This window comes from Salmo salar, chromosome ssa04 (genome assembly GCF_905237065.1).
Source record: "Salmo salar chromosome ssa04, Ssal_v3.1, whole genome shotgun sequence".
NCBI lineage: Eukaryota > Metazoa > Chordata > Actinopteri > Salmoniformes > Salmonidae > Salmo > Salmo salar.
In genome coordinates, this window is record NC_059445.1 from 75,252,110 (window position 1) to 75,275,701 (window position 23,592).

Below are 23,592 nucleotides of genomic sequence, written 5' to 3' on the forward strand. Positions count from 1 at the left end.
ACCATTTGTGTCAGACGAGTGACTGTCAAACTGCAGAAAAACTGGAAATACTTGCGTTTACGTGGGAGCTGGTTGCTTCTGCATCGCTGTACTGTCATTTCCTCCGCTTGAGAGTTATGAGCACTTGAAAGTTCCTGCAGCTGCTCATCGTTTGTATAACTGGATTGTGCTTGTGAATCTCTGCAGTAAGTAACGGCAGCATAACAGACTGTACTGGGGTGCAACGGGGAAAAGTAGGCTTGATAAATCTAGAGTTTTTGTTTTTGTAGTTTGTCATTCTCCTCTCTTTTGTTGGCCTAGCATCACTGACCAAGACATACAATATCCAGTTAAAGATGCACTATGCAGAAATCTCCATTTCCTGGTTGCTAAAATTATAATAGTTCACCTAATTTCAGTTTATGTGACAAAAAAATTAAGTATAGTGTAGAGAATCCTTGTACCATTTAAACCGCTGTGAAAAATCTTTTCCATAACTACAAATATTGTATTTTCAGCTGTTGGAAGCTAGTGTACAAAACCCAAACACACATTGAACCGATACACCAGATGACCTGATCGCCGAACATCTTATTCCAAACTCATGGGCATTAATATGGAGTTGGTCCCACTCTTCAGGGAAGGCTTTCCACTAGATGTTGGAACATTGCTGCGGGGACTTGCTTCCATTCAGCCACAAGAGTATTAGTGAGGTTGGGCACTGATGTTGGGCGATTAGGCCTGGCTCGCAGTCAGCGTTCCAATTCATCCCAAAGGTGTTCAATGAGGTTGAGGTCAGGGATATGTGCAGGACAGTCAAGTTCTTCCACACCGATCTCGACAAACCATTTCTGTATGGACCTCGCTTTGTCATGCTGAAACAGGAAAGGACCTTGCCCAAACTGATGCCACAAAGTTGGATGCACAGAATCGTCTAGAATGTCATTGTATACTGTAGAGTTAAGATTTCCCTTCACTGGCACTAAGGGGCCTAGCCTGAACCATGAAAAACAGCCCCAGACCATTATTCCTCCACCACCAAACTTTACAGTTGGCACTATGCATTGGGGCAGGTAGCGTTCTCCTGGCATCTGCCAAACCCAGAAATGTTATAAACTGACTTGTTTGAAAGGTGACATCCTATGATGGTGCCACGTTGAAAGTCACTGAGCTCGTCAGTAATTCTTCTGCCAATGTTTGTCTATGGAGATTGCCTGGCTTTGTGCTCGATTTTATACACGTCAGCAACGGGTGTGACTGAAATAGCCGAATCCACTAATTTGAAGGGGTGTCACATGCTTTTGTATATCTAGTGTGTACTGCTTCTTAGACTTGCTTTCTTTCAATGAGAATGACAGATCTATAACTCACAATTTTATGTGAATATGGTGGGGTCGCACAAAAGTTACATATTTCAGCTTTAATGTATAACGTGTTTGACACTGTGTGTTTGACACTGTGTGTGTTTGACTGTGTGTGTGTTTGACTGTGTGTGTGTTTGACTGTGCGTGTGTTTGACTGTGCGTGTGTTTGACTCTGCGTGTGTTTGACTGTGCGTGTGTTTGACTGTGCGTGTGTTTGACTCTGCGTGTGTTTGACTCTGCGTGTGTTTGACTGTGCGTGTGTTTGACTGTGCGTGTGTTTGACTGTGCGTGTGTTTGACTGTGCGTGTGTTTGACTGTGCGTGTGTTTGACTCTGCGTGTGTTTGACTCTGCGTGTGTTTGACTCTGCGTGTGTTTGACTGTGCGTGTGTTTGACTGTGCGTGTGTTTGACTGTGCGTGTGTTTGACTGTGCGTGTGTTTGACTGTGCGTGTGTTTGACTGTGCGTGTGTTTGACTCTGTGTGTGTTTGACTGTGTGTGTTTGACTCTGTGTGTGTTTGACTCTGTGTGTGTTTGACTGTGTGTGTGTTTGACTGTGTGTGTGTGTGTTTGACTGTGTGTGTGTTTGACTCTGTGTGTGTTTGACTGTGTGTGTGTTTGACTCTGTGTGTGTTTGACTCTGTGTGTGTTTGACTGTGTGTGTGTTTGACTGTGTGTGTTTGACTCTGTGTGTGTTTGACTGTGTGTGTGTTTGACTCTGTGTGTGTTTGACTGTGTGTGTGTTTGACTGTGTGTGTGTTTGACTGTGTGTGTGTTTGACTCTGTGTATGTTTGACTCTGCGTGTGTTTGACTCTGCGTGTGTTTGACTGTGTGTGTGTTTGACTCTGTGTGTGTTTGTATGTGTTTGACTCTGTGCGTGTTTGACGCTGTGTTGGTTTGACTCTGTGTGTGTTTGTATGTGTTTGACTCTGTGTGTATTTGACTCTGTGCGTGTTTGACTCTGTGTGTGTTTGTATGTGTTTGACTCTGTGTTGGTTTGACTCTGTGTGTGTTTGTATGTGTTTGACTCTGTGTGTGTTTGTATGTGTTTGATTCTGTGTGTGCACGTGTGCCTGCAGTCATGTCTGTGCTTGTGTGTATTCCAGGCTGCTGAGTACAATGTGTTTGAGGGCATGGAGCTCCGTGGTGCCCCCTCGGTGGTGATCTGCCAGGGGAAGCTGGTGCTGGAGGATGGGAACCTGCACGCCACCTCCGGGGTTGGCCGCTTCATCCCCTGCACCCCCTTCCCGGACTTTGCTTACAAGCGCGTCAAGGCCAGGAAGCAGGTAAAAGATGCTCGCCTCTCTCTCCTTACTGTCTAGTCAACATCTGAGTAACTGTCTCTGGACTCTGAATAACTGTCTCCCTTTTATACAATTATTTAACAATATAAAAGTATTTGCAATGAACATACTGTATTCCTAACGCTTCAGTTCTGTCTTAGAATAAGTTTTATATGGATTGTTTTGTCACGGGACAGCGTTAGTATGTGACAATGAGCCAAGAACTGTGAGGTCTGTGAGGCGGAAGGTAAGCCTAGCAGTTACGAGTGTTGGGCCGACTAGGTGAAAAATCTTTCAATGTGCCCTTGAGCAAGGCACTTAACCCTAATTGCTTCTGTAAGTCACTCTGGATAAGAGCGTCTGCTAAATGACAAAGCAAATAATACAAAATAATAAAAGGTCAGTGAGTTGGGGACATCTAGAAGTGTTTTCTCAGTGGTTAGGGATTAATCAGCACTAATCTGATGCAGAGCTGAGATGAGCCATCCAGCACCCACAAACATGGAAGATCTCACTGCAGCTTTCCGTTAAAGAGAGCTTAGCTTTACACTAATGCACACTTCTGTGGCTCAGCCCATGCCACGCATCATCAGATCTACCATCAATCTCAATGTACATTACATACCTGAATGGTAATCCAAAGTGTGTTCAATGGAAGCAGATTACATTCAGATTGCTTAGCTGTTTATCACACCTACTGAACTGTACACAAAGGGCATCTGTCCTCTCTGGCGGCAGTGGCACTGTCTGTCTGTCTGTCTTGTCTGTCTGTCTGTCTGTCTGTCTGTCTGTCTGTCTGTCTGTCTGTCTGTCTGTCTGTCTGTCTGTCTGTCTGTCTGTCTGTCTGTCTGTCTGTCTTTCTGTCTTCTGTCTGTCTGTCTGTCTGTCTGTCTGTCTGTCTGTCTGTCTGTCTGTCTGTCTGTCTGTCTGTCTGTCATGGAAGGCACAAGATAAATATAGCTAACAGAGTGTATAATGCAGATGGGATTTGCCAGAAAAGGCTGTAATGGTGTCCTAACTACCTCTATGGGTGATCTGATCATATCCAGGAGGAAGACAGACATTTGATGTAGGTGATGGAGAATGGGAGGAGTGGGTGGTGGGGAATGGGAGGTGGGGGTGGGGGATGGGAGGTGGGGGATGGAAGGAGGGGGTGAGGGATGGGAGGAGGGGGTGGGGAATGGGTGGTGGGGATTGGGAGGAGTGGGTGGTGGGGGGATGGGAGGGGGGAGGAGGGGGGATGGGAGGGGGATGGGAGGAGTGGGTGGTGGGGGATGGGGGGGTGGGGGGATGGGGGGAATGGGAGGGGGGGAGGAGGGGGGGGATGGGAGGAGTGGGTGGTGGGGAATGGGGGGATGGGAGGAGTGGGTGGTGGGGGATGGGATGGGGGGTGGGAGGAGGGGTGGGGGTGGGAGGAGGGGTGGGGAATGGGAGGGGGATGGGAGGAGTGGGTGGTGGGGGATGGGATGGGGGGTGGGAGGAGGGGTGGGAGTGGGAGGAGGGGGTGGGATGTGTGGGAGATAAGTGTTATGTCAGACTTGAGGATTCATGTCAGGGGCGTTGGCTGTGTTGGCTGTGGGTTACATACTGTAACAACTGACTGCCAGAGAGTGCCTGTTGTACCCATGTGTAATGGTGTTGAAGGGATATGATGTGTCCATGGGGTTGCTCATATTGCTGGTGTTGGTGGATACTCAACAGGAACAACAGTGGATATTTCAACACAAGTGGGTTATATTCAATTAGTTGTGTTCAACTGGAAACGGCTACCCTCCAATTCTGTCATTCTCTTTTTGCCCAGACTATAGAGATGTTTCTTTGGTGAGACCTATGTATTAATGCAATGTTGATCTTGGTGGCAGTAAGTATTTTCTGGTGCTCCTAGCTCAGCTTCCAGGGATTCCTTAGTCACATGACCCTAGGACAGCATGTCCAATAAGAACTGAGTCTGTCAGTAAATCTGGAAGTGCTTTCCTTAGGAAAACACTGGGTGAAATATGCATTGGCACAAAGCATTCTACAAACAACCCCATGAATCTAATTCTAAACAAGCATTGTCATGGAGAACTGTTATAAAGTTACCAACAGAAATGATCATCTCTCTCTCTTTCTCTTTTCTCTCTTTCTCCATATTTCTCCTTCTCTCTCCCTCTCTCTCCCTTTATCACCCCTGTCTCCCTCTCTCTCAGTTGGCAGTCCTGCGGGCAGTGCCCAGGGGCATGTATGACGGTCCTGTGTCTGACTTCTCGCCCATGTCCCGTGGCGGTACCCCCTCAGCGTCTGCCCGTACCTCCCCCACCAAGCAGCCTGTGAGGAACCTGCACCACTCTGGCTTTAGCTTAGCAGGTAACCCTGCACAGCGTGGTGAGCTTCAGCTACCTTTTCATTTACCCAACCGCTTTCCCGTCCCTGGCTGTCATAGGAAGTGCCAGGAACCTGACACACACACACACACACACACACACACACACACACACACACACACACACACACACACACACACACACACACACACACACACACACACACACACACACTCAACAGTCAGCAATGACATATTACAATGCACTTCACACATGATACAGAATGTTTCCAAGGTCAACTTTGCCATTCGTCTGCGGAAGTTACTATAACCTTCAGGTGAAATTTGACATTTTACCATAATCACATTTTAAGCCTTAATTACATAATTTGTTTGTGGTAACTAATGCACACAGCACACAGCACAATACTGTTGTCCCTCAGCCGTCCTGGTACTTCCAGACAGTGCTCTTTATGTTTCACAAGTCATTTAGTTATTTCTTAACTTTTTGTCACAACATTCATTTGATTAATTTCAGCTTCACACAGATTTATCTTGGTTCTCTCTCTCTCTCTCGCATAATATCTTTATGCATCTTAATTCAATATGCAGTATGTTCTAAGAAGTCTTGCATCTGACTTTCTTAGCCGTTGCCTGCCTAATGAAGCTCTGTCTACTGTGCAGGTTGAATGAGGCTCATGATCATTGATTTAGCTAAAGTGACATTATTCACATAACCAATAGCAGAGACTAGTTGAGTGTTGAGTGACATTGCGATTGTATACATCTGCAACCTCATACCACTAGGTACAACCTTTCAGGGAGGAGCCAAGTAAACAATGTTTTTTACTGGAAGAATTGATGTGTGATGTACTGATGCAGGAGGTGGAGGATGACCTGCATTGGAAAGTTTTCCCCCAGCACTGTAGTCTAGTGGGGTTAGTCCATCTATTCCCATCCCTTCCAGAGAGCCAGAGAGTCTGCTTTCTTTCCCCAGCCTGTGTGTTTATAATATAGACCTGGCCTATTCTCTCCTCTGGCTTCCAACATAATCCCACTGTTAGGCTCCTAGCTACACATTCTGGGAACAGAAATCCCTCTCACCCACTTCCAGTACACAAAATAACATACACACACACATATACACCTACGTGCACACAAACCTAAAGGGTTGATATACTTCTTGATATATTTCTCTGTCTTCAGATGTGAAGTAACCTTGGCTGTGTTTTGTCATGGAGAGAGGGTGAATTATACAGTATAAAACACTAGATCCTGTCCTAGAGTGAGTTTAAGACAGTAGGCGTAAATCTCTCCTTGTCCAATATGTCAATTTAATCCAGGGCAAATCCCAATCCCATTGGATTTTATACTAGAGGTGTCCAACGAGGGCCAAGGTCAGGTCGCCTGGTTGGTTTGTCGTGTGATGAACGATAGTCACTAGTGGAGGAAACTGGCTGGAGCTGCCTTTGTTAATGGGAAGCCTAAAGAGACAGCGCTCTAATCCTGTTTCTGTTAGTTCCCCCCACCACAGAGGATATCCTCATCCTGATGCTTAAAGAGACAGTACTCTAATCCTGTTTCTGTTAGGTCCCCCCCACCACAGAGGATATCCTCATCCTGATGCTTAAAGAGACAGTACTCTAATCCTGTTTCTGTTAGTTCCCCCCACCACAGAGGATATCCTCATCCTGATGCTTAAAGAGACAGTACTCTAATCCTGTTTCTGTTAGGTCCCCCCACCACAGAGGATATCCTCATCCTGATGCTTAAAGAGACAGTACTCTAATCCTGTTTCTGTTAGGTCCCCCCACCACAGAGGATATCCTCATCCTGATGCTTAAAGAGACAGTACTCTAATCCTGTTTGTCTGTTAGTTCCCCCCACCACAGAGGATATCCTCATCCTGATGCTTAAAGAGACAGTACTCTAATCCTGTTTGTCTGTTAGGTCCCCCCACCACAGAGGATGTCCCCATCCGGCCAGCGGGACGTCGCATTGTAGTTCCCCCTGGTGGTCGCTCCAACATCACATCCCTCAGCTAAGAGGTTGAACCAGGAGAGATACCGGTCAGAAGATGACAACAGCCATTGGGAGACGACGGAGACATGATTAGTTAAAACAAGTTAAATTGAGTAAAACACTGAATCCTCATGCCTTACCAGCCACAATGCTACCTGCTTAAGCTTCTAAAAGCTCAGTACTACTCCTCCTAGGGAATTGCAGGTCAGTCACTAGAACACAATATTAATTTAAAGTGCATTTGTTTACAAAAATATTGGGTTTGTATGCTCTGGAATAACAGGAGCATGTTCATAACCAGAATATAGGTGATGAATTTGTATTACTGTCCCTCATTGTCTACGTTAGTAATTGTGTCAACTGTGTATTGACAGTTTAGGCTCTACTCTGAATCCATAATATAGTTAAATAAACCTCATGATACCAATTTCCACAGTGTTCTGATGCTTGTTACCTAGGAAAAGTAATACGGCCTTTTTCTTCCATCATGTTTGGCTTTCACCCTTTTTGAGTACTAGTCTGCTGATTTAGTTCCCTAGCGATGTAATGATAACATGCAGTAACGTCCATAACTGATAGGTGGCATTGTGAGTACGTATGATTGATGTAACGTAGCTTTGTGAATGATGTTGTTCGCTGCCTCCCTGGGTTGTTGAACCAGGAGTGATAGTCATTAGAGATTGTCTTGTTTCTTGTTTTTCTTGAAGATAAAAACTTATCTGGTATTACAATATTATTTTGCAAACATGCAATAACATATTATAAGGTAGAAATGGTTGTCATGTTTAATTTTTCCCCTGCGCTCCGCCCCACTCCATCCTGGCTGTAGATTACATTGTGAGAAACCGTCCTTTGCATTTGCTTCAAGCTTAATGCCTGTTCCTATTCATACCTTTTATTAAGTCATCTGGGTGGTTAAAAAAACATGTAACCCTTGCACAAGAAGTAAAACCAAGCTTAACTTCCATGGCCTGGGTCATGCAATTGTAATTATGAGCTTTGTGAACAATAATACATAAAAAAATGTTTATGATAAAAGTAACAAATCTTTGAAATCACAGTAATTTACCTCTGGCTTTATTTCTAATTTCCTGACAATGTGGGCTCTCGTTTTGAAGCAACAGACCATCAGTCCCTGCATTCAACAACATAACATTGAAAGATAATGTTGTGCTGGTTAAAATCGCAACACTCCGAGAGAGTCCCCACAATGCTGTACACTTTAGCTGACTGACAGCCCTTGGTTTGGTAACTAACACCAAGGGGAGGACAGACCGGCATAACCCTGGGTCACTCACTTTCAGAGTCCTTTTCTATGCTTCTGGTCTGCCTACCTGTCCCAGACAAGGGAGGGGATTTTAGTATGTTTTTAGAATAAGGCTAGGCTGAGGAAGAGGTCATGAGGAGGTCGTTGTTTTTTATTGAGTGATGTGGAATTCCAAGCAATCCAAGTGGTGATTATATTTATGTTAGTTTGACATGATCTTTTTTATAGTTTTTATGTCTTTTTTTACTGTTGTATCAAAACCCAGAGAAGGCAGGTCAAAACAACATTGAGGTGTGATGTGGTGGTATGAACTGTTCCTGAATAAACATGAGTTGCAACTGACTGGTTGTCTCTGTTTGATTTCTCAATATACAGTATAGTAGATATAAAAATATACCTTTTAATGTACTCTGAACATGACCGGTCCAGGAGGAATCACATTCTTGCCAGAGCACCTTGTTGAGAACATCTCTCATAGAAATGTGATGTGTAGATCTGACAGTTAGTTGTCTGTACCATTTATTAGATAGAGTAGAATTGCTGTTATATTACATCCTCTATCTGCATAATTAGCTTAATACCTCTATGGGAATTTCCCATCTTCAGACCCATTGTTAAGCCTGGCAGTATTCTTGTCACCGCTCTGTTATAATTGTTATGTTTTATAGCCAGTTAAAGTCTCATGACATCACTTTTGATGGGTGTAATTATGACAGGCTGAGAAGATTTCCGCTATTAAAACACCATCTCAGTCTGGAGTGGGAGATCGAGTCCAAACAGAGCCAGTTCACAATAACAACTTATATAAACCCTCCCAAGATAATGTAGCTGTCAGTGACAAGTTATTTTATATGCCCATTTACAACAGATGAGCTTGTACAGTATGGGGGGAAAGAGATCCTTTGAGGAGAAATCCCATTAAGACGACTTATTCTTATCGTAGGTGATCCTCCAGCTTGACTTTAACTAGGCTCTATGATGAGCATACACTGAGCGTACAAAACATTAGGAACACCTGCTCTTTCCATGACATAGACTGACCAGGTGAATCCAGGTGAAAACTATGATCCCTTATTGATGTCACTTGTTAAATCCACTTCAATCAGTGTAGATGAAGTGGAGGTTAAATAAGGATTTGTAAGCCTTGAGACATGAATTGTATACAGTTGAAGTCGGAAGTTCACATACACTTAGGTTGGAGTCGTTTAAACATGTTTTTCAACCACTCCACAAATTTCTTGGTAACAAACTATAGTTTTGGCAAGTCGGTTAGGACATCTACTTTGTGCATGACACAAGTCATTTTTCCAACAATTGTTTACAGACAGATTATTTCACTTATAATTCACTGTATCACAATTCCAGTGGGTCAGAAGTTTACATACACTAAGTTGACTGTGCCTTTAAACAGCTTAGAAAATTCCAGAAAATGATGTCATGCCTTTAGAAGCTTCTGATAGGCTAATTTACATAATTTGAGTCAATTGGAGGTGTACCTGTGGATGTATTTCAAGGTTTACCTTCAAACGCAATGCCTCTTTGCTTGACATCATGGGAAAATCTAAAGAAATCAGCCAAGACCTCAGAAAATAATTGTAGAACTCCACAAGTCTGGTTCATCCTTGTGAGTAATTTCCAAACGCCTGAAGGTACCACGTTCATCTGTACAAACAATAGTACACAAGTATAAACACCATGGGACCACGCAGCTGTCATACCGCTCAGGAAGGAAACGTGTTCTGTCTCCTAGAGATGAACGTACTTTGGTGCAAAAAGTGCAAATCGTTCCCAGAACAACAGCAAAGGACCTTGTGAAGATGCTGGAGGAAACGGGTAGAAAAGTATCTATATCCACAGTAAAACGAGTCCTATATCGACATAACCTGAAAGGCCGCTCAGCAAGGAAGAAGTCACTGCTCCAAAACTGCCATAAAAAAGCCAGACTACGGTTTGCAACTGCACATGGGGACAAAGATTGTACTTTTTGGAGACATGTCCTCTGGTCTGATGAAACAAAAATAGAACGGTTTGGCCATAATATCTATCGTTATGTTTGGAAGAAAAAGGGGGAGGCTTGCAAGCCGAAGTACACCATCCCAACCGTGAAGCACGGGGGTGGCAGCATCATGTTGTGGGGGTGCTTTGCTGCTGGAGGGACTGGTGCACTTCACAAAATAGATGGCATCCTGAGGGAGGAAAATTATGTGGATATATTGAAGCAACATCTCAAGACATCAGTCAGGAAGTTAAAGCTTGGTCACAAATGGGTCTTCCAAATAGACAGTGACCCCAAGCATACTTCCAAAGTTGTGGCAAAATGGCTTAAGGACAAAGTCAAGGTATTCGAGTGGCCATCACAAAGCCCTGACCTCAATCCCATAGAAAATTTGTGGGCAGAACTGAAAAACCGTGTGCGAGCAAGGAGGCCTACAAACCTGACTCAGTTACACAAGCTCTGTCAGGAGGAATGGGCCAAAATTCACCCAACTTATGGTGGGAAGCTTGTGGAAGGCTACCCGAAATGTTTGACCCAAGTTAAACAATTTAAAGGCAATGCTACCATATACTAATTGAGTGTATGTTAACTTCTGGCCCACTGGGAATGTGATGAAAGAAATAAAAGCTGAAATAAATCATTCTCTCAACTATTAATCTGGCATTTCACATTATTAAAATAAAGTGGTGATCCTAACTGACCTAAGACATGGACTTTTTACTAGGATTAAGTGTCAGGAATTGTGAAAAACTGAGTTTAAATGTATTTGGCTAAGGTGTATGTAAACTTCCAACTTCAACTGTATGTGTGCCATTCAGAGGGTGAATGGGCAAGACAAAAGATTTAAGTGGGCTCCTGAGTGGCACAGCGGTCTAAGGCACTGCATCTCAGTGCAAAAGGCATCCCTACAGTACCTGGTTCGATTCCAGGCTGTATCACAGCAGTCTAAGGCACTGCATCTCAGTGCAAGAGGTGTCTCTACAGTCCCTGGTTCGATTCCAGGCTGTATCACATCCGGCTGTAATTGGGAGTCCCATAGGTCGGCGCACAGTTGGCCCAGTGTTGTCCGGGTTTGGCCAGGGTAGGCTGTCATTGTAAATAACAATTTGTTCATAACTGACTTGCCTAGTTAAATGAAGGTTCCATAAAAAAGTGCCTATGGTGCCAGGTGCACTGGTTTGAGTGTGTCAAGAACTGCAATGCTGCTGGGTTTTTCACGCTCAACAGTTTCTTCTGTGTATCAGGAATGGTCCACCACCCAAAGGAAATCCTGCCAACTTGGCACAACTGTGGGAAGCATTGAAGTCAACAGGGGCCAGCATCTGTGTGGAACGCTTTCGACACCTATGGCCCAACCAATTGAGGCTGTTCTGAGGGCAAAAAGGGGTGCAAATCAATAATAGTAAGACGTTCCTAATGTTTTGTATACTCAGTGTATCTCATTCAAGGAAACACCCAGATTACCCTGTGAATGTTGGAAAGTGCTGGATCAGTTCAGAGCTCAGAGCCCACTGTGGAAGAGTGATGGGTGTTTGTCTTGAAGGGGATCTGGGGAGAAGTTGGCCACAGTCAAAGTTGCAGTGAATGGGAAAACCACATGAAAGCGTGTAACTTGCTGTATTAACAGGTAATCTGTTGAGGAACACGATTGAAGATGGGAGAGAGAGAGAGAGAGGTCACATAATGATATCTGGGTTCGCGACTCGAGGACTATAGCTTTGACTTCATATCTGGCAAGATCAACAACTGATACTACAGCTTTTAGTATCAGGGCCGAGGTAGAACCAAAACCCGTCTAGATTACAATACCTGTTTGTCCTTCAGTATAGGAGAGTTAATAATCAGATACAGGCAGGACGACTTTGGCTGTAGTGCACAATGACCTCAGCAGCTCTGAACATAACCTCTGTTTTTCTAAGGGGTGTAGGAGCTCAGAAATAATGAGAGGTGCATAGCAGTGTGATAAACTCAGCACAGGCTACATAAAGGCCTGAAAGTACCCTATGACAAAACCTCAGCACATGCACAGCTTTGAAGCATACAGTGTTATTCACTAAGGAAACAGTGGCTAAAATGGTTCCCCCCAAATTACTTGTTGAGCTCACCAATCTTTGTACAGATGTAGGATCTTAATATGAGTCAGTTTGCTACAACGGGAAAATAATCCTGCAGCAATGGGAAATTTGAATTATTATGTGGATTATAATTAATGGACATTTTGTAGGGGTTGATTCTTCGTAAGGGAAAATCAAGTCTGAAATGTCAAAGTGGAAATTACAAACTTCAGATGCCTTTTTAAACATCAAATACACTACAAGTTTTCAATTTCCTGCATTGCGGAAAGTTCTCCTGCAACATGGTGATCAAATTAAGATCTTATATCTGTAACAACAAATACTGGAGCCAAATCTGGAGGAGGAAGTGCACCCAAGCCCTCTCATAAAAACACATCAGACAAACAAATCAAGCCTAAACTGTGCTTCCTGTTTCCACGGGACTACACTTGATTGTATGGGTAGTCTGGGGGATGCTATACTTAGCCTATTCTCTTTGGAGCCATTCTCCAGTGTGTCTCTGTCCCACCCAGTGCTGTGTATTGGTCTGATTTATCACTGTTTTCATCGGTTTGCCCTTTTGGCTCAAAGTGATAAGGTCCCTAATGTATTAGAGCCCTGTCACTCACCCAGATAGCTAGCTGTTAAGGCTACTGAGGGATTTACACACAACATAAGAGTGTTCTAGAGCACACAGCTCTCTCTATCTCTCTCTAGATCATTTTATTGTGGGTGTTCTGTGGTTCCCCTGTGCCAATTCAGGCATAAAGGGCCAAATCAATACTTAACAAAACAGTACATTCTCAGTAGTGCTTACCTCAGTTCCAACATATCAGTAACACATCATTAACATGGACTCATCCAACCCTCGGCATAGCACAAATACTACCAGTCAATGTACACACAACGAGTCGTGACCACATTTTTTTATCCTCATCTTTATTTGAAATAGATTACTGGATTAGCACAGATAGAAATAAATTAAAGGTGAAAGGATTTTTTTAAACACCATATTTTATTTCACGTCTTTGACATCTGAGTACAACTAAATCCTGCTTTCTCAGTCTACTGTTGGCAGGGACTAAATAAACTGCCCTTGATGCCAAGGTAAAATGTGTTTAAGTACACTACTCATAAACACCAGGTGGCAGTGTTTCATTGTAGTACATCATAGAAAATTGATCACACACCAAGCATAGAGATGGAACCAATCACAAATGCATTTGTTTATCTATCTGCCATCATTAATTCTAGCATTTAACTCTCAATGACAGGTCTAGCGTTTAACCCTCAACTACAGGTCTAGTGTTTAACCCTCAACTACAGGTCTAGTGTTTAACCCTCAACTACAGGTCTAGCGTTTAACCCTCAACTACAGGTCTAGTGTTTAACCCTCAACTACAGGTCTAGCGTTTAACACTCAACTACAGGTCTAGTGTTTAACCCTCAACTACAGGTCTAGTGTTTAACCCTCAACTACAGGTCTAGTGTTTAACTCTCAACTACAGGTCTAGTGTTTAACCCTGAACTACAGGTCTAGCGTTTAACCCTGAACTACAGGTCTAGTGTTTAACCCTCAACTACAGGTCTAGTGTTTAACCCTCAACTACAGGTCTAGCGTTTAACACTCAACTACAGGTCTAGTGTTTAACCCTCAACTACAGGTCTAGTGTTTAACTCTCAACTACAGGTCTAGTGTTTAACCCTGAACTACAGGTCTAGCGTTTAACCCTGAACTACAGGTCTAGTGTTTAACCCTCAACTACAGGTCTAGTGTTTAACCCTCAACTACAGGTCTAGCGTTTAACACTCAACTACAGGTCTAGTGTTTAACCCTCAACTACAGGTCTAGCGTTTAACACTCAACTACAGGTCTAGTGTTTAACCCTCAACTACAGGTCTAGTGTTTAACCCTCAACTACAGGTCTAGCGTTTAACCCTCAACTACAGGTCTAGTGTTTAACTCTCAACTACAGGTCTAGCGTTTAACCATCAACTACAGGTCTAGTGTTTAACCCTCAACTACAGGTCTAGCGTTTAACCCTGAACTACAGGTCTAGCGTTTAACCCTCAACTACAGGTCTAGACTACAGGTCTAGCGTTTAACCCTCAACTACAGGTCTAGTGTTTAACTCTCAACTACAGGTCTAGTGTTTAACCCTCAACTACAGGTCTAGCGTTTAACCCTCAACTACAGGTCTAGACTACAGGTCTAGCGTTTAACCCTCAACTACAGGTCTAGTGTTTAACCCTCAACTACAGGTCTAGTGTTTAACCATCAACTACAGGTCTTTCGTTTAACTCTCAACTACAGGTCTAGTGTTTAACCCTCAACTACAGGTCTAGCGTTTAACCCTCAACTACAGGTCTAGTGTTTAACCCTCAACTACAGGTCTAGCGTTTAACCCTGAACTACAGGTCTTCGTTTAACCCTCAACTACAGGTCTAGTGTTTAACCCTCAACTACAGGTCTAGTGTTTAACCATCAACTACAGGTCTTTCGTTTAACTCTCAACTACAGGTCTAGTGTTTAACCCTCAACTACAGGTCTAGTGTTTAACCATCAACTACAGGTCTAGCGTTTAACCCTCAATGACAGGTCAAACAAACAAACAAACAAGCAGTTAGTTAGGTAACCCCTAAAGTACTTTATTACTGTGCTACTTTTCAATAGCAAAAAAAACACTGGTGAACTTTTTCCTTTTGAATTCCCAGATGTTACCTAACTGCTCATTGTATGTATTTAATAAAATAATAAGGTTTGGGTCCCAAAGAAAAATATGACATTAAGGCACACCTTTTAGAATCGCTGCTTGACCACATTTACAGGTAATAGTCCACACAGTGACAACAAATGAAAAACAAAATACAGTACTCATTTTACAACTCTGCTTTCATTGGGCCCTTGAATGACATACATTTATCAAAACCTACAATAATTAGAATATCTGTACCAATAATGGTTGTTATAAAGGTGCCAATAGTAGATCTGATAACCAGGGACAGGTAAAGCCTTGGATAATATGTAATTGTATTGCAGAAAGGGTCAAAAGACTGGCAAAGCTATTTTCCAAGCACATATTGAACAACAGGATGGTGACTTCAATTAGACTACATATATAATTATCATTGTCTGCATGGGGAAACCAATCATGTACCATATAGTAGCTATACGGCACCCCTATATTAAACAGAAGAGAAGGAGAATTCATACACTACACTTTGACCTCTACAATTAATGGAGAAGCGTGTGCAAAGCTATTTTCTGTGCGGAACAGAGAATAAATATCTATTTATCTATAAATATTTATATCCCAAATGTCCATGTCAAGTACCCGTCATCTTGGTTTGCTTGAGTGGCACAAGTGATGACTAACGTCATCACAGAGACTCATTAAATAAACTGTCTCTGCTGAAGTCAGTGGTTCCCTTTGTCTTCCAAGAGGAATCTGTGGTTGGTGTCTTGAAAACAAAGGCCGCATATCTCATCTCTAACTTTAATTCATTTTTTGTGAGGCAACTCACACCCCCTTTCTCTGTTTTCATGTACTGCAGACATAGTATCCTATTTGTCAACATCAGGCTTAATTTTCTTCCTGGCCTGAGCCTAGCCTCAGCTTAGCAGGCATGGTGGCTGTATCCTGTCTGTCTCTGCTTTCTGCTGGGTTGGCAGGCAAGTCATTTTCTGGGCCTGGCTGACTTGGTGGAGGGAGGGGAGCTCCAGGGGATCCTGGTGCATCAGGCCAAGTCAGACCAAGTCAGGGTAGGGCAGAGTGTAAGAAGGGGTGCCCACTGACAGGCCACATCCCTGGGCTAGGAAAAGAAGAAAGAGCCAGGGTCTGTCTGTCTGCTCTAGGTCAGGTGCCACTCACTCTGTAAAGTAGTAGTCTATGTGACCTCCAGCAGTCTGGGCATAGTGGCCGGCTGTTGGGGAATGTGTCAGGGTTAAAGGTCAATCTGAGTGCCTACACCGGTCGGCGGCAGAGGGAGAGTGGGGGATTGGGTAGTGTTCATCTACAAGCTGCGGCCAGGTACGCGTAGCGACTTCGGGCTAAAGCCGTAGTCCACTATCCTGATATGTAGGCTGCCGGGTCCACGTTGTTGTTCTGTCCGTCTTCAATAGCCTTATTCTTCTCTGTCGTGGTGAGGCCTGTTGCTTCTGTTCCCACTACAGCCTTCTTTGACCTATCAGGTGAAACCCACAAAAGCTAGATGTTTTGCAATCTGGTATTGATATGTAAATTAAAAAGGGTTTTCATTAAATTCTATCATGTAATATACATTCAAGGAGTTACTCAGCAGTAGGGGACACATATAGGATTCATTATCGCAACCGTTGCTGTAAATATGTCATGTTGACTGTGGCCCAATACTTTTGCCTTCGGCCATTTCATTTATGCCTAACTGCTCTGCCGATTTTATTAGAAGGATGTAACAGTTCTTTGGCAACCCACATTGAAACTCATAAGTAGAGGACATCAAATCTGCACAATTTTTTAAAAAGAAATCGGGGGCAACAGCAGGTGCCACATTTTGGTGTTAATGTAGGCCACCAGACGATATATCTCTGTAGGACATATCCTGATTGTTCTCAGTAGACTATATATATCTGTAGGACATATCATGATTGTTCTCAGTAGACTATATATATCTGTAGGACATATCATGATTGTTCTCAGTAGACTATATATCTCTGTAGGACATATCCTGATTGTTCTCAGTAGACTATATATATCTGTAGGCCATATCATGATTGTTCTCAGTAGACTATATATATCTGTAGGACATATCATGATTGTTCTCAGTAGACTATATATATATCTGTAGGACATATCATGATTGTTCTCAGTAGACTATATATATCTGTAGGACATATCATGATTGTTCTCAGTAGACTATATATCTCTGTAGGACATATCATGATTGTTCTCAGTAGACTATATATAGGACATATCCTTATTGTTCTCAGTAGACTATATATCTATGTAGGACATATCATGATTGTTCTCAGTAGACTATTTATATCTGTAGGACATATCATGATTGTTCTCAGTAGACTATATATAGGACATATCATGATTGTTCTCAGTAGACTATTTATATCTGTAGGACATATCATGATTGTTCTCAGTAGACTATATATATCTGTAGGACATATCATGATTGTTCTCAGTAGACTATATATATAGGACATATCCTGATTGTTCTCAGTAGACTATATATATCTGTAGGACATATCATGATTGTTCTCAGTAGACTATATATATCTGTAGGACATATCCTGATTGTTCTCAGTAGACTATATATAGGACATATCCTGATTGTTCTCAGTAGACTATATATCTATGTAGGACATATCATGATTGTTCTCAGTAGACTATATATATAGGACATATCCTGATTGTTCTCACTAGACTATATATCTATGTAGGACATATCATGATTGTTCTCAGTAGACTATTTATATCTGTAGGACATATCATGATTGTTCTCAGTAGACTATATATCTCTGTAGGACATATCATGATTGTTCTCAGTAGACTATTTATATCTGTAGGACATATCATGATTGTTCTCAGTAGACTATATATCTCTGTAGGACATATCATGATTGTTCTCAGTAGACTATTTATATCTGTAGGACATATCATGATTGTTCTCAGTAGACTATATATAGGACATATCCTGATTGTTCTCAGTAGACTATTTATATCTGTAGGACATATCATGATTGTTCTCAGTAGACTATATATAGGACATATCCTGATTGTTCTCAGTAGACTATATATATCTGTAGGACATATCATGATTGTTCTCAGTAGACTATATATCTCTGTAGGACATATCATGAATGTTCTCAGTAGACTATATCTCTCTGTAGGACATATGTCGTGGAAATTGCAAGATTATCTTATCAATGCTTGTAATGCATTATAATGGTTGTTTTATTCGACAGAATAGTGTTCTGTTAACTATTGTGTGTGTGTGTGTGTTCTACTGAGGAGGGCCTCTATGAGATAGCACTGACAGAGGAGATGTACGATGTATTTGGGTGATAAAACCTAAAGAGCATTCCAGATAACATGAGGTAATGGTTCTGTTCTATACCGTACTAGGGAGAGACGGTTCCAGTTTGGAGTAGGAGGACCAGACACTGGTCTATACAATGAAAACTGTTGACACAGCAGTTGCTGTCTGCTATGTTTTATACAAATCTTAACCTTGTGACCATTCTATGTATCTGTTGTTCATCATGTAGGTTGAGAGGTGTGTATCTTGGCTATAAAAGATATTTGTACTTTTGTGTTGTCACTTTCAATGGTTCATTAGAAATGGTGCATCATTGAAAGTCAGTGCGATTGCAAAGCTCTTATTATTAAAGATGTAGTTTAAGTATAACTCTGACTGGTGTGTGAAGTTTGTAACTCTCCTCATTTGGTAATGCAGAAACTAACCCCCACATTTGGCGATGAGGATGGGATGTGAATCTTCACTTGGTTACCGCTCCCGACGATCTGGGTAAATTGTGCACGAGGGATCCCTCAAACTTGGGATCTCAGGGAAACCACACCTCGGGAACGAAGCAGATGGACCCACATTTGATCTGAGAGGCAGCGAGCCGAGTGGATACCACATCTCAAACTTTTTTTTTAAGAAAGAGGTGAGAGAACCACACTTGAAGTCGAGTTCTTAGAAAAGCCTCTGTTACGTGAGCTCTGAGTGTGTATTCCTTTGTGAGGGGGGCACCTTGGAGGTGTAAACAGGGCCGAGTCAGAGGAGAGAAATCTGAGAGTTTGCGGACTCAATGATACTCTGCCACTGGTCGGTTGCGGGCGACCTAGAGCCGTCCTGACACTGAATTGATCACAGTGGGGATTGGTGCGGTTTGTGGGGGTGAGGGGCCAGGGTGACTGTGTGTTCTGTGTGAAACACGGTACTTGGTGAAGCCCTATTGAAAGAAAGACCTCGTTCTGAAAGTGTCTGTGTGACCGTCTAAGTGACCCTCAGAGGTGGTGAATTCCAATTATTTTAAATGTGCTAGCCAGGTATGCCCTGTGTTACTCTGTGTGAGTATTTTGTTTTGGGACCACTAGGTAATCTTTGTAGGAGTGTTCTGTGTGGGCGCGGTATGTTGACTCTGTGTGGGTAACCTTTCAATTATGTTCTGATGTTCTGTGTGGACATCTGACCAGTTCTGTGTGAGCATCTGACCAATCCTGTGTGGGTGATCCTTAAAGTTCTGTGTGAGTACCTAAGAATTTCTAACGTTTTATATGGATTCTGTGAATATATGAAAATATGATAAATTGTATGTGTGTATAATCAATTAGTAGAGATTTGATAAAGTAATGCTGAGAATATAATTAGATACAATTTAAAGCACCCATTCGTAGACATATGTAGGTTTTGAGTTGGTATCTTTAATGGATAATTTGATAAAGATGAGGTTTAAGCACTATTAAACTGTCTACAAAATCTGGGCAATTGTGCTCTAGAAACTGATTGGAGTGTGTCCACTTTTGGTTATCTTACCTTAACGATGTAACTATAAATGCTTATTGGATTATCTCCGTCTGGGTACAACATTTGAAATAAAACTGCCCTTAAGGTCTGAAACTGTTTTATTCCTTCTTCCCAGTATGAGAGGAGTTGCTGGATTTATTGAATAAACCATTTTCCATAAAGTTAGAGCAAATTAAGATGGAATCTCGACGTAATTTATAATGTCGTACAAAGCCTAGGGTATCCATCAAACTAATTATCATTGTGTGATTAATGTGATGTAGTAAAGTAATTGAAATACGTTGCATGAGAAAACATAATCTACTTTTATTAAAAGGCGCAAGATCTGTTTCCTAGTTTATGAATGTTGATTTTACTCTTTGACTGCTAATCTATTCATTTGGCATATGAGAATCATCGCCGGAGTAACGCTTGGACCTTTAAATTAGGGCTATTTTCTGGGAATTGTCTCGGTAGTACGTGCCTGATTATACGACTACAGACAATTGTAAAGTGGGTTTATTTGTGGGGAGTCTTGGTCATATAAATAGCATTGGTGGTTCAGTGGTAGAATTCTCACCTGCCACGCGGGAGGCCTGGGTTCGTTTCCCGGCCAATGCACTGACTAAAATCTGGCCTTCTACTATTGGGATGTTTTGCCTGGAAAGATACGGTCGCTAGTGTTTGTTTAAGATATAAACTGAACGTTTTAATATCTTGTTTATTTTTAATGGAAAGACTAATTCATTCAAAATAATAGCGAGGCGATTTGGATGTAATACGTTGTCTGTTGCCTAAATGGTCTGCTGGAATAACATTTTGAGAATGGAGTCGTATTTAAATAACGGAATCAAAGAAGAGACAGTTACCTGAATCTAATGAATTCTAATGATAGTGGAGAAGTAATTGCGATAGAGTTGTGCCCACCGAAATGTGTTTTTTATTCTTATGGGTTGACTGATGTATTTTATACATTTGGCGCTTTTACATGTTATTTTTAAAGTCTTGGACATTTCATAAGTGTGAAGCCGAAAGAGAAGAGAAAGTTGTAAAGCTTGGTTTTAATCTTACGATAGAGGTAAGGCAGAACGTTGTTTGAGTAGGGGTTATATTTTTGCCTACTGGTAAGGATAGGAGAGTTGGTTGTGCGTGCTGGGCTATGTTGGGCTGTAAGGGATTCAGGTGTGAATAAGGAAACATTTTGTGATAATGTATTCTGATGATTGTTGATTGGTTTTATTGTTTAGGTAACATTAGTGAATTTGAGCAGGAAGTTTACTGTATTCTAACATTATAATCTGTTTCCATTACGTGGAAAATGTCCGGTCATTACTGAGTGGAGGGGGAGCCTGGACACAAGATTGTTTCCAACTCAGGAGCTCATGCTTTCTGAGAATGTAACAGTGATGATGGCTACTGGGCTTCCTATCAAGCACTTTGAGACCCTGTTTGTAGACAGACTGAATGGGTTTTAATGTTGTACAGCAAGCTTGGGCCAAACTAGTAAAGTAGTATGTTAAGTGGGGGAGTATCATAGATTTGAAGTATAGTTTTGTTACCTCTGTAGTCAAAACAATTTCATATGTTTTGGAAATTAGCTAGGTTGAATTTGGTTATTTGAGTTACCTTTTTCATTTGCTTTTTAAAAGAGAGGTTGGAATCAAGTATGATGCCGTGGAACTTAAAATCAGATACCACCTGTTCGTCATATTTAATTAAGGAAGAACACTATACAAACAAAACAAGAAAAAACCGACAGCCAAACAGTCCTGTCAGGTGAAACACAATGACAGAAACAATTACCCACAAAACCTCAACGGAGAAACATGCACTTATGTGTGACTCCCAATCAACCACAACGAACTTCAGCTGTGCCTTATTGGGAGCCACACACGGCCCAAAACAAAGAAATACAAAAACATAGAAAAACAACATAGAACGCCCACCCAATGTAACACCCTGGCCTAACCAAAATAAAGAACAAAAAACCACTCTCTATGGCCAGGGCGTTACAGCTGATGAGACAGCACCAACTTTTGAAAGGTTTTAGATTTGTTAAACAGCAGGTTTGTTTTTACTAAATTTATGCAACAGGTTGAGTAGATTGCTGGAAAGGGGTTATGGGTTTGTTTATTGTTTACTGTTTATTGCTTATTTTAGGTGTTGATTTTACTTAATTAAACATTGTATTATCTGATGTGTTTGAGTAGGATTCTTTCTTCCGGGATGGATGGAAGTTACCTAAAGTATGTATGTTAAAGGAGACATAGGAGAACACGTCTACATTTTTATTAAATGCCTGGGATTAAATATTGCTGATTCCTTACGCTGAGAAATGTACTACATTTGCGATAGAGGAAAAATTATTACATTTAGATAGTAACGATACCAGGATAATTGTGTCTAAGGGTAGCGCATGCTAAATTAAGTACATATAAACATTGAGGAAGTTTAAAACTAATGATTAATGATTTGAGGGAGTACAGTGGAATTATCATTAGGTTTTGTTTGTAGTTAACATTTGAGTTTCTGAATCTGTGTAGTATAATGAATGCTGACGAAGTGTTTTGTGTTTTTCCTGGGAAAATGGGGGTTTCATTATCTCTCTTTGGAATGTTTCCCGGGGGCTATAATCTTGGGGAGAGTGAGATTGGTAAAACTACCAAATTGAAAAGGCCTGGAAATGTTTCGTTTGTGTTTATCTTAGGGTTTGCAAATACCCACACACAGACAACACATTTGGTATGACTATTTGTTGGTGTTTTTAAAATACTGTTTGATTTGTGTGTTCTATTTCCTTTGGGTTTGGTGAGTTTTCCATTTGTCTTAGTGCTAAGATATCTTAATGGGGTACGCACACACATGGCATTTTTAGACGTTTTTATTTTCTGAGTTTTAATTAAACACGTTAATTATTTTGATAAAGGAATGTTCTGGGAAGCTGGGATACGACATGTAGGAAATGTTTGAAAATTTTTCTTTAATTTGTATAATATAGTAAGAAACACTTCTTTGAAGGGTTTGTATGACCTATGACCCGTATCATGACTTTCCATTGTGGCTTGATCACCCTCATTGGAAAGCCATTTGGATAATGAATTTAAGGTCATTTGTTATACTGATTTCAAGGTAATTCGTGAAATTGATAATTATGATGGAGTTTATAGTTCTAAGCCATATTTGTAAATTGGACCAAAGTGAAGGAGAGAAAATTGCCTTTAACTAAGGGTAGGCTGCTTTAAGTCTATTTTCCTATGACTATGATGAATATCTTTTCTTTGTGGAGTTTCAGAGTAGTGATTTTAATTTGATTATGTTATTTGAAATGTTGTTTTATCTTTTGACCAGTGGTAGTGTTGTTTTATACATTACTCTCATGGAGAGTTATGTGTTAAAAATGGGGGAGGATTCAGTCCTTTGAGGTTTTGGATTGAAGTTTACACACCTTGAGTGATATGTGAAGGAGTGTATTGTTGTGTTGTTTGTTCTGTTCTATTCCCGATGGGTTATAGGTCTAACTTCCTGATCCTGTGGCTCTGCGATGAAGTTGACAGGGTGATGGGGAGTATAAGCAAATTTGAAAGAATAGTTTCAATAGAATGTGTTATTCTCTTTGAAATATGTTTAGACATTTGTATTAAGAATAATTGGTAAAAGTAATAATTTATCATGTAGTTAATGAACTGAACTAAACTGTTGTTTTGATCTGTTCTTTCGAGGTTATCATGAAAAGTGACATCAGACGGTATCTTAATGCATGGAAGAGATAATTGAACCAAACAGTGTGTGTACCTCAAACCCCCTCTAACTGGCTGAAGAAGAA

At 41.5% G+C, this 23,592-nt stretch overlaps 2 protein-coding genes across 5 annotated transcripts in view; one reads left to right on the forward strand and one right to left on the reverse strand.

Annotated features, from left to right (window-relative positions):
- Positions 1–8,558, forward strand: part of dpysl3 (dihydropyrimidinase like 3) — a 48,271-nt gene extending 39,713 nt beyond the window's left edge. Inside the window, exons 12-14 of one of the 4 annotated variants that reach the window (XM_014197984.2) lie at positions 2,449–2,628; positions 4,815–4,989; positions 6,878–8,558. In XM_014197984.2, the coding sequence (XP_014053459.1) occupies positions 2,449–2,628; positions 4,815–4,989; positions 6,878–6,972 (450 nt within the window). In that variant the 3' untranslated portion in view covers positions 6,973–8,558. 4 annotated transcript variants of the gene reach the window in all.
- Positions 8,559–14,890: 6,332 nt separating this feature from the next.
- stk32a (serine/threonine kinase 32A) overlaps positions 14,891–23,592 on the reverse strand; it is an 87,525-nt gene continuing 78,823 nt past the window's right edge. Inside the window, exon 13 of the mRNA XM_045717345.1 lies at positions 14,891–16,451. Coding sequence (XP_045573301.1) covers positions 16,334–16,451 — 118 coding nt within the window. The 3' untranslated portion in view covers positions 14,891–16,333. The remainder of the gene's footprint in view (positions 16,452–23,592) is intronic.